The following is a 12,177-nucleotide window of genomic DNA, read 5'->3' as shown; positions in this document are numbered from 1 at the left end:
TTTGTCAGTAAGTACCTCGCATGTACGCAGCTTGTCGAATTACAGATTACAGATATATCATAATTACAAATATATCAACTACGGATACAATCTGCTCTCATGTAAAAGTGTTTGACAACATCAATAAGAACAGCGAAAAAGCAGTGGGCTTTTTAACAATGTTTCTCATTAGTGTGTGGTAATGCGACAAGGCTGGCCCATCATAAAGCTGTCTTATAGCAAACGTATGCCTGGCACGTTCAAGGCATCTCGTTTCAATTTTCTGTCAGTGCCTTTATAATCTTTCCCCCATTTTTCTCGCCCCTTCCTTAATGAAGATAACAAAATGCAGTACAGCTTTCAAAATTACATAGAATCCATCAACCAAGCATTATTACCGTGCGGTAATCGCTACTCGTAAATCAGCAATAAAGTGAAAGTTACGCTTTCTTGCCAGATGTTCACAATTTATGATGATTAGCTGCTAAACATTCCAAACGCACCACCAAAAATTTTGTTGCAGTTCATGTCAAGGCTGTCTTTGTTGCACAACAAATTATCTGCGGGCTAAATTTACTTGCTCTTCTGATCCCACAGACTGGACACCAGTGTCAAGTCAGCTGTGCTCGCCGCAACCCAGACCCCCACTGCAAGAAGAGTGCCGAGTGCCGTGTCCTATAGACTGCGAAGTGTCCCATTGGTCACCCTGGGGACAGTGTCTGCCCCTCATTCGCGGATCACCGTTTCCTGCCCCGGAAGAAGGTTTGTACAACTGCCATGAGGACATGGGAACACATTTCACGCCAGACAACCCTTTCGCTACGGTGCAGTTGAAGAAAAGTTGTGTGAAATGATGTGTTTCATATGGCGCATAAGTATTATGGTCCGCGACTTAGCATAAGTGAAACAATAGTCTACTTGCATCGTCATGCTACCAGTAGTTTAGGGGAAGCTGAAAGCCTCATACATGATCTGGGGCCAACTAACTCGGTGCAGACAGCCACGTTCCTTTTAATATTTGATTTCTATGTCATTTACATATAAACTGAAGTTTCTTGCAGTTAATTTCTAAAGGGTCCAGTTGTTTGTTTATCATTACATTTTACCTCAAAACATACTCTCTCGGAAGCTTCTGGCACCTTGTTGTTGGTGTTGTCGTGTCCATGCCGCAGCAGCATTATTTCATGCTCATTCCGCTATGAGTTGAAGGTTTCCGCAATAACCCTGGCATCACTCCCAATTTCCATCGAGCTACCATACTTAATAGCGTGCGATTTTTTTTTTGGCTTAGGTGAAGCGTGATGCTATCTATTTCTGTAAATCAAAAGCACTCGCGATCTCAAAGTCTTTCTTCGTCCATTACGCTTTTAATAATTATTGTTGTGTATAAGCGCTTTCTTAACTGACGCGGGCACAGGAATGCATGACGATATGTGCAAATATTTGATCAGCGTCAGGCCCAACATTCGAGCCTGTACGAGCGCTAACCGTGGGACTCATTTTTGCTACCACGGAGTTGCTGCTTGCTTGAGTGGCAATAGTTCTGCGAAGGAGATTTTTTTATTGATAACTCATACGAACTCACCGGCCTAGTAGTTTTGATGTGCACCGCTCAGCCACTCCACCGGTGCTACCGAAAAGAAACATACTCTACATGATGAACGTGATAGCTGCTACGATTGGCTACGCTAGCTGCTACGATTGGCTGGTGCCTCGTTCTGCAACATACCTATAAACTAGAGCAGAAGTGAACTAATTTAAAAGCAGCCAACAGTAAGCAGCGAAGGCCGGGATAGGAAAGAGAAGGGACCATAGAACGTGTACCCCATTTCTCGACCACCGGGGAACGTCATTTCCACAAACACGACAAGGACTACAGTAAACATAGACCATTATTTTCTTCTCGAAAGCCCACTGATGGAGCACCCCTGCAAATATTTACTTCAACCGATACCAGACGAAACGGCTCAAGATTTTCTGCGTGTAATATTGCACGAGCTATCGCGTCACGGGTTCGCAATGTTAGTGAAAGAAAACTTTTTTTTTTTCTTTTTCGGGTTCGCACTCTTGCTGTCGCTTTCTGCTACCGCGATGTCCGAACATTAAATTGAGAGAGAGAGAGAAGAAAGGGGAAATGCAGGTAGGTTAACCAGAGTGCACGATCTGGTTTGCTACCCTATGCTGGCAAGAATGGGACGGGGGAAGTGATGTGACAGGAAAGTAGAAATAGGTAAACAATGAGAGCACAGATGCACTATACACAAACGCAAGGCACGAAAATATCCGCGCACGAATGACGGTGCGGGTCAGGCGCAGAGTCGCCAGCAATCAGAACAACAATGCAAGTTTGCAGGGAACCTGCGCAGCGATACAAAGGCAGTCACTTTAGGCTTAACTACGCTGGATTACTGTGACCCCACGCAACTTTGCGCCGCGGAAATGTGCAAGAGGTACACGAATTTAGTTTTCTCATTTAATTCCTCTTCTTTTCTTCAATTTCATTGTTTATGAGGACAAGTGAGCACCGAGCCGAATAGAATAGTTCGGCAGTCGCAAACGCGGTCACCTTCATATTGTGGGCCGCTGCACGATCCTTTCTTTTTACTTTCCTTTAACAATTCACTCACAAAACAGTATCACCTGTATTGTAGGTATACTGCATAAGAACTTTCATTCTTTTCATTATATACAGAAAGACGCACAGTCAATTAGATTTGTTCGTGTTCCCCGATGCAGGTTACCGAGTCCGCACACGCACAGTGCTCACGGCGCCCTCTCGTGGCGGTCGCGATTGCCCGCATCTGAAGGAGGTGGAGAGCTGCGACCGCGCTGTGCTGTCTCACTGGGAGCCCCAGCCCTGGGGGCCCTGCAAGCCTCTGTCTGGTGGAAACTGCGGTGACGGCATCCAGATACGCGACGCAAGTTGCGTTTTCTTCGACGGGGTAAGGCGCCTTTTTTTGTTGACTCTACCATGACTAACAGTGTCGCGACCGTGGAACAATATAGCCTTCTTCCAAAGAACATGTAACACTTATGCACGCACTAGAACTCGCTCAATTTTGGCTAAGTTCAACACTACTGACGTTCACAGGCAGTTACAGGCTCGAAGTGACAGAGCATTGGCCAAATAAGTAGGGGCGTGCGAATATTCGAAACTTTCTAATAACGAATGGAAAAGGGTCCTCTTCAATTCGGTCTTCAAATTTAATAACCGCTGTTGGTAAATGCGAATATTTTTCGAACACTTTTCGAATAGTTGAAAACGTCAACAGCGACCAATTAAGTATAAAACTGGAGGAATGTTATCGTGAATTTTCACCACCGCGAGCATAGCATAGAACTAAAACACGAGAACTTGCATAGTGGAGCAAGCAACGTCGCTTAGGGTAGCCTTACTTTACAGGCTATATATAGAGTTATCACTCGCATTCTCTGCAGAGTGCTGCGCATACGCAGAAATTTCTTCCTAATGCTCTATCTGTGCTTTTAATAAAGAACGCTTCTTCACGTACTATGTAATGACAGAAACTAGCTAACTTTAAGAATACTTGGATGTGAACGTCGTTTTATATTATTTGTGATAAAGGCTGTCCATTATTCGAAGGCTGGTCGAGAAGTATTCGATATTCGATTCGCTTCTGGCACTATTCGATTCGTATTTAATTCGGCCTCAAGAAACCACTATGCGAACACCCCTACAAACTATGAATGTCGCTATGAATGTCGCTTTTCTCAAACGTACTCTTGTCGAAACATTGGCGGCAGCGACATTTCTTGTTCGACTACTGTTACTCACTTTAATTAATGTGCTTTCCTTAGCGAAAAAATCTGAGATGGTAGAGAGACAGCAGAGACAGTGGGAAGGACATCACGTTAACGAGAGCGAATTTACGGTGCTACCATACACTTATGGAAAGATCGTAGGAAAGAAAGAAATAACGATGAGGAAGAAGGAAACGTTGGAAGTACATGCTGTGAGGTGCTGTCAAGTGTAATAAATTTTGTTAGCATTATGCCATACTGCTAATCACGAAGTTCCCAGTCTTTTAGTTTTCGTTACACTTGATAACCAACTTATTTTAACGAATAGTTCTTTCTTAACAGTGAAATAGGACGCCTTACTTGGCACAAATGTAATTTTCAAACCTATTTACAATATCCATGAGCGCACGCAGTGTAACGTACGTCACCTACATTAATTCCCCTAAAGGACCAAGGCTTAAAATTTGCTGTTTTTCTAAGGTTCCTTGAGCAAACAATTTAATCAATAAGAAACTTCATTATATCGATAAGCAGATTGCCCTCGATGTAGTAAGAGCGTGATGACAGCGGTGCTCTGAGCTTCGTTTCAGCTTATAACTTTATGAAAAACTATGCAAATTGTAGCTTGACGTTCGAGAATGAGGCTGTATTTCGCGTAAAAGATGCAAGAGCTACTTGGTGCCTAAATTCATTACTGTTGTGAGGAACCAAAGTCGATGACAATGGGCTACTGCCATTGCGGATTACAAAAGCACATAGATTTTGCCGTTACTGCAGCGAAAATTGAAAAAAAAAAGCGAAAGTATGGCTAAGTTGAAAACTCGGATACAGTTATTCTGTATTCCCATTTTCCCCCCTTTCTTTTTCTTTTGTTCACATGTGCGACTTAGTGTTGTCAGCGCTTCCTGTGCAACTAACATATGTGGAAAAGAGAGTCGCCATAGAAATGCAAATCCTGGATCCCTCCTCATGTAAATCACTGGACATGTTGCAAAGTATGCTGGCAGACAACACACGCGCACGCACACACACACACACACAAACACGCGCGCACACACACACACACACACACACACACACACACACACACAAACACACACACACACACACACACACACAAACACACACACACACAAACACACACACACACAAACACACACACACACACACACACACACACACACACACACACACACACACACACACACACACACACACACACACTGATCGCGTAATAGCGATTTCTGTGCTTCATTTTGCAAGCTGTACGTTTCCTTCCCCACCCTCTCTGTTTGCGCGACGCAGACAGTGGTCGACGACGCGCACTGCATCATCTACGAGTCGCCGATAATGAAGGAACGCGAGTGCACCGTCCCGTGTGCTGACGACTGCGTGCTGTCCGACTGGTCGCCCTGGTCCCCCTGTTCATCGCCCTGTGCCGAGCGGATGGACTACGGCATCCAGTCGCGAAACCGCTCGATACTCGGCCACGCTGGAAAAGGTGGGCACGTCACATGCTTCTGGGGCCCACCTACTGGCGGGCATTTTAATGGAACAGTGCAGAGAAAAAAAAGAGAACTAAATGCGTTTATTGCGGTAAAGTGTTCTTTCATAGCTTTGTTTTTGTTAACTTGGCGGTAATAGGTTGATAGCTGATAGAAAAAAACTAAATCTGTTTATTGTAATAAAGTATATTTTCATAACTTTATTTTTGTTAACTTAGCGGTAATAGGTTGACAGCTGATAGACAAAAACTAAATCCGTTTATTGTGGCAAAGAATTCTTTCATAATTTCATATTTGTTAACTTAGCGGTGATACGTTGATAGCTGATAGAAAACATTAAGTTCGTTTATTGTGGTAAAGTATTTTTCCATAACTTTATTTTTGTCAACTTAGCGGTATTAGGTTGATTATTGGAAGAGAAAATGAAGGTCGAAGTCCCACTTTTCTCATTTCGCGAGAAGCGCACAGCACCGGTACGTAAGTGTGACGTCGTGGTTTTCAAATTATATACATATTTTTTTCGTATTTAAGACATTGTGGCTTTATAAAAGTTCCTAAAACTTGCATAGTTAAATATTTGGCTCTTTTAAAATACATTGTATTCCAACTTTAGCGATGGGCATATAACTATAGGCAGACATCACTATGTGCATGTGGGGCAAATAAAAAAAAATAATGGGTCTGGGGTTTTACGTGCTAGAAGCCCGATATGATTATAAGGCATGTGTTAATGGGGGACTCCGGGCTAATTTTGACCACCTGGCCTTCTTTAACATGCACCCTATGCATGGTACACGAGCGTGTGTTTTGCTTTTCACCCCTGTCGAAGTTCGCCGCCATGGCCGGGATTTGATCCTGTGACCTCGGGTTTAGCAGCGCAGTGCCAAATACACTACGCCACGACGGCGACATTGCGAGAAAGTCAAAGTGGCATTGCCACACGTCTCTTTTTTTTTGGTATTGTTGAAGAGTAATTCACTAATGCAGCTCAAATTACTTTTCCTAGTGTCCCTTTAAGGTACCACGGAAAGAATTAGAAACACTTTCATGTAACAATAGCATTGTGTGTCAACATAACGTTGTGGACCAGAATATAATATTCTAGCAGGCGTCATGGACAGCTCTGAAAGAAAATAATATTATAGCATACTATTGTTACAGTGCAGGCCAGTCACCTGTATATGACGTCATGGTCGACGCCAGGATATCATGCGTTTGTCACTTCTCATTTATTTTATTTTTATTTAAGGGAGGGGGGCTATTTGGCACTTTCAATCAATAATCTCCGACCCTAGCATAGATTTAAGAAAAAAACCAGACAAATAGCTGAGGCCTTAACCTTTTTATATAGCAGACATTATAGTCACGAAAAGTAACTGTGCGGTAGGGAAGACGAAAAACCGGCAGCATGCTACATTCCTGTAACGCGTGAAGGCGAAAACCAGCTGCACACGTGGTAATGCATTAAGTTATCCTATCAGAGGGCCATAAGCGTATCTACCGGGGGAGCAAGGGGGGCGCTTGCCCGCCCACTTTTGAAAGCGGGCACTTGTGGCTGCGCGCTGGAAAGTCCAACCAGACTACAGCTGAAGCTAAATGTCCTTTCTCAATAGAGTCCATGTTCTTGTGGGTGGGCAGCGCGACCCGGACGAAGGACAAAAGAAAGGAAAGGACACAACACGAGCGCAGACTAACAACTGTTAGTCGCGCTCGTGTTGAGCGCTCGTGTTGTGTCCTTTCTTTTGTCCTTCGTCCGGGTCGCGCTGCCCACCCACAAGAACATGTTCAATCACCAACTCGCCCAGCTTGCCGTCTTAATTCAATAGAGTCACCACATAAGTGATGCTTTTCTTTACTACGCATCTCCTGCTTCGACAGCGAGCATTGTCTTTTGTGCCTTCTCGGGACGCCCTATGTAGCGTACGACACGCGGGATCGGCCACATATATAGTCGCATTGCGTAGAACGCCTGACGCGGGTCAGTTACCGCCCTAACAAATGTCAGCGTGCGCATCTTGCATCATGGCCGGGTTTTTGGGACCGCTACTTCCGTATTCGAAAACACAATCGGCTTGGTACATTTAACCTGCGGGCGAGGGCGAGGTCCGGATAAAGCATTACAATCAGCCGGCATGAAATTGGTTTGAAATCATGGCACGATATCGTTGGTTTATCAAATGATGGAACTATTTAATCTTTGTCTAGAGATAACCTGCGTAGCGTTGTAGTCTCAGTATATTAACACTTTTAATGTTTTCATTTGATCAGATTAGGAGCAGCGCAGCGGTGACAGTCTACGAAGAGCACGGACTCCGAGCGCGAGCGGCATTCACGAGAAAAAGCGTTGGAGAGGACGACCCACTATAACGTTCCAATCCTTCTCTACCATTATACCCAGGAACTGAAAGGGAGCCATGCGGTGACCTGACAGCTTGTCACTATGAGTGGGTCATAGTAGGTCTTGAGGGGGCCGACGTTGACAACGTTTCGTCACGACGGCGTATAAAACGTCCGCAAAGACAACACGAGCGGTGCACGCCGCTATGCGTTGAATACGCTGGGCACTGTCTGTACATCAACAATCTAATTAAACCTCTTACAGGTCTAGCAGTCCAATCTAATCGTGTAATCACGACTTATCGTAGATATGCTAGTGAAAATGATCTGGGTCGAACGTGCAGGGCCATTTCAATACCAACAGAGCACTGACTAGAATTTTTCTAAAGGAACGTGTCTCTTCTGACTTTGACAATTCCATTTTCACACTGGTTTTAAATAAGACCTGCACTATCACTTGTCGCAGGCAGGAGAAAAAAGAACAGCAGATATTCCGTATTTTGAAAAACGAGGGACACTTTTTTGTGACGTGCACCAAAAATTCGCACTGTATAGGTTGCTTATGTGCTCTGAAAACGGTTACTGATAGTCGCTTTCTCCCAATTATTATGCGTTATACACGGCATTTAGCTCTTTTCCCCCAGTATCCTCGGCAAAATATGCGGGGCACGGTGTTTATATTTATACGAAGTACGAAGCAATGTTGCGAGGGACGAGCGATATATGTTTATTCTGTCTAGGTTCATTACAGGTTTTGTAGAAATTTGCTCATTGAAGCGTTCGAGATTGTCATACGGGCGCTAATCTAAATGTTTCCCAGACTCCTAAAACAACAGCACAAGAGACGGTTGACGTTCTGGGAAAATAGAGAGAAATTTAAACGCAATGTGTTGTGAAACTTTCACTTTCCTGCTTTAAATGGAAGTGTTGCAGGTAACTACTAAATCCCCGTTTTTCCCTGTGTTTTCGTGCATCATATGAGATTCGTAGTTTGTTTCTCTGGTGTCCGTGGTGTGTTAAACGAGGCATCTTGTTTATATCCGGTAACAATTATGGGCTTGGTATGGCCAAAGTGTACGCAATGTTCCAGACGGGTGGGTAAAATGCGCATTTTCCAGTATAATACGTACACATACAAGTGCTCCATAGCGTTATTATTATGTTTCACGAGCGGTGTAAAATTTAGACGGCTGCGCTGACATAATTACAGCTGCAAATGAGCTCAAATTTTGCGAACATAAGGAGAACAATCCGCCAAGTTGATGTGCGATGGTAAATGCCTGTTAATCAAATACACCGTAAAAAAATTGTAAGCAATTGTTAGAAAATATCATACTGCTGCTATTAGCTAGGTTTCCCAATGTCCCGAGAGAACTCTGTGTTTCACATATTTTATACTCTGAAGGAATAAGCAGTATTTTAAGTGTTAACGTTCCTGGTCCATTTAGAAGCGTTAAGAATAATTATTGTACCCTCATCTTTTTTTTTACTTTTTTCATGCGTGATACATTAGTTTCGCCTGGTACCCTCACTGAAATAAAAGAGACAGATTAAATTTGTTTGGGGACTGCAAGGACAAGTTAATGGGTACGTGTTAATGGGTTCAGTTAATGGAGACAGGTTACTGCATGGGCTTTCGCAGTAAATTACGTATGCAAGCACTCTAGAGTGTTATGAGCGTGCCTAAGGATCGAGAGAGAATGGAACCCGCTGCCGTGGCAGAACTATAAAAGCCGTCAAGACCCAATTTAGCGAAAAATGATGGTACGCTATGGAAACTCTCTGTGCAAAGTATGGCTGGATTAAGCACAGCCTTTGCAAAAAAAAAATTCTTATTCAAATTTTTCTGTGACTGTGGTAGCGTGCGGCAACCGAGAAGCCGTACTCCAGAAAACGACAGTGGCCGGTGCAGAACAAGGAATCAGCGTTTATTCTTTAGCACACGCTTTTTATAGGCAGCGGTTACTTATCCGCTGCTGATATCAGTGCCCGTGATGACGAAGTGGCGCGGCATGCGCTTGGCGTTACGTCATCACAGTGACGTCCTTGGTGAACTAAACAAGACATTTTGTTTATAATTGGAGAAAATCAAGGGCAGCTTATGGGCAATATGTAAGTAAACTTCAAACACAGGGGACTAGTTATAGATCTTGCAGTAAACTACGCATCCAAGCTATACGGAGTTTTATTAATGTGTTTTGCGAACAGAGAATTTATGCCGCTGCCCTGGGAGAACTGTGAACTCAACCGATATCAAATCTAGCGGAAATTGAGATGGGGGTAGAGGGGGTTGGGAGGAAGGTAGGACACCACGATGAATGTTATGGCGAAGTAACAAGTGCGCTGAGGAATTACTAGCTTTTTAAAAATTGCCAGCGAGAAGTGCTCCAAAGCAGTACTTGTCGGCAAGGTTTCAAACGGAAATATAATGCAAACGGCAATAATTTATATATATATATATATATATATATATATATATATATATATATATATATATATATATATATATATATATATATATATATATATATATATATATATATATATATATGGATAGAGAGAGATCTTTTTTTAATAGAGAACGTCTTTTTTCTCATGTTCAGCCATTGCATCTTTGTTCACTTACGGGGGTGTGAGCCAATGCAGATTATGCCGTATTTTTTCGGATATGAGCCATTGCTGCTGATGATATTTTTTGTACCACTCGTAAACTTTTTTTTCTTTTATCGCTGGACCAGACGCCGCTTTTTCCGAGTATGATCCATTACAGCGAACCATTTAAGGCTTTCGCCTTAATAATGATACCGTGAATTTCCATCGCCTTAAGTTTAAACACCCGAAGATTCGAAAAGTTGTAAATATCGGGCAATATATGGTGGAGCCCCAATTCTGATATTCAAAGAAACAACGTGGGAACACGAGATGTTGGCGACGTCCGCGCTGTCTGTCGGCTAGCGGCAGGATTTTCTGAATCGATGGCTTCCTCTTGTGCGAAGAGATGGCAGCACTGTACACGTCTCGCAACGGTGGAACACCTTTTTCGTCGGCGAGAATTAGTTGTTTGAAGCAAAAGTGATCGGGTGTTAGCAGGTCATACCAATTGAGGCCTTCCATTGTTACCATATCAAAACTCTTTGTTAACTCAATTAACCTTTTTTTATTAGAACCTTAGAGGCAGTTGTTAATATAGATCGCCTTCATGCTTGTTCGATTATTTTATGATTCGTTTTTAAGCCCGATACACTTTTTTTTTAGGCTGTGGGTCTACCTGTCACTAATATTTTGGTCATTATTTTTACCTTTAAAAAGGATAAAACAAGTTATCACGCGACAAGATAGCGAGCCAGTACTCGCATCTCTGTAGGTAGTTTGAGTTTTTCCCCACCTGCGAACCAACCCCGGATTAAGCCGTTGCAATAAGGGCATAAATAAACAACGTTTTCTCCAGACGGCCCTGAATCACAGAAACCTCCACGGAAACAATCACGGAAACCTTGGGGTCTCGCTCGATTATCGGTGCCTTCTTTTTAGTTATCTGTAAAATTGTACGGGTAGCACCAGTTTAGAGTGGAAAGGGCGATAGGTATTCTTGTCTTAGAGAAATTTAACCATGCTTCAGGGGCATCCGTCTGATATGATAACGGACAACCATTTCTGCATTCCCGGCTAAGTTTCGATATTGTCAGAAGTAAGCGTTGAAATTTGATTATTAATAGCATATGAAGTTAGATGGGAATGTTAGCACACAAGAAAATAAGGTTGCATCAAAATGTGGGTACCGTCAAATTTGCCGTATCAACTGCCCCAAAGGTTTAAGATAAGAACAGCTCTAGAGACAGGGACAAACGAAGAAAGAAACGCAGAGTGCTGTGTGTGTCTTTCTTCGTTTGCCTCTGTGTCTGGCGCTGTCCTTAATTTAAACATTAATTTAAGAAGCTTGGTACTCGTAAGCGATATTTGCCAGTCCTCGGCGGCCTTCACTATTCGTATGTAAAGCATGACGATTGACTAAAATTCGCTCTTACGAACAAAATTAGCGCAAAACCTTTTGGTCAATATTGGGGGGTGTCATGAAGTGGCCATAATGTTATTGACGTCAGGTCTGGTATTTCAATCGCAAGATTAATCTCAAATTACAATATTTTCAATTGTCAAACGTATGGTACACGCTCAACAACTTCCAACACATGCCTCCGCATGACTCTAGGGAACCTTCATTTCGGAAGCTCCTATCTAGGTACATGGGAACGAAGAAATTGTCGTGCTCGGCATCCACTGCACCGAAGTTAATGATGTTTGTTGCTGTAATATATATATGTATATATATGAATTAAAAGCCGTGCGCGTCTGCGCCAACAGGGATGGAGTAAGCTACTAGCCACAATAAAATCTTAAGTGAACAGGTAGGGGCAAGTCAGAAGAAACTTAAAAAAATGTGGGTGGCAAGACTCTCGTAATGACACTTTTGGTGTGTGTTCGGGGGGGGGGGGGGGGGCGGTAGGCTTCATTCGACATCGCATGAGTGGGGGCTCCTCCCCCCACCCGCCCTCGGGAAATTCTGGCATTTACGATGCCCGTTTCGCACTAGCACACA

General features: G+C 43.2%; 1 protein-coding gene across 11 annotated transcripts in view; it reads left to right on the top strand.

The window, feature by feature from the left end:
• The window catches only part of LOC135898392 (thrombospondin type-1 domain-containing protein 7A-like), an 818,428-nt gene that overhangs the window by 621,471 nt on the left and 184,780 nt on the right, over nt 1-12,177 (top strand). For all 11 annotated transcript variants that reach the window (XM_065427299.2, XM_065427298.2, XM_065427295.2 and 8 more), the window contains 3 exons: nt 577-741; nt 2,716-2,921; nt 5,047-5,242. In XM_065427299.2, coding sequence (XP_065283371.1) covers nt 577-741; nt 2,716-2,921; nt 5,047-5,242 — 567 coding nt within the window. The remainder of the gene's footprint in view (nt 1-576; nt 742-2,715; nt 2,922-5,046; nt 5,243-12,177) is intronic.

This window comes from Dermacentor albipictus, chromosome 4 (assembly GCF_038994185.2).
Source record: "Dermacentor albipictus isolate Rhodes 1998 colony chromosome 4, USDA_Dalb.pri_finalv2, whole genome shotgun sequence".
NCBI classification, from domain to species: Eukaryota; Metazoa; Arthropoda; class Arachnida; order Ixodida; family Ixodidae; genus Dermacentor; species Dermacentor albipictus.
The sequence above is the reverse complement of the archived record's forward strand: the minus strand, read 5'-3'. Positions and strand labels throughout refer to the sequence as shown.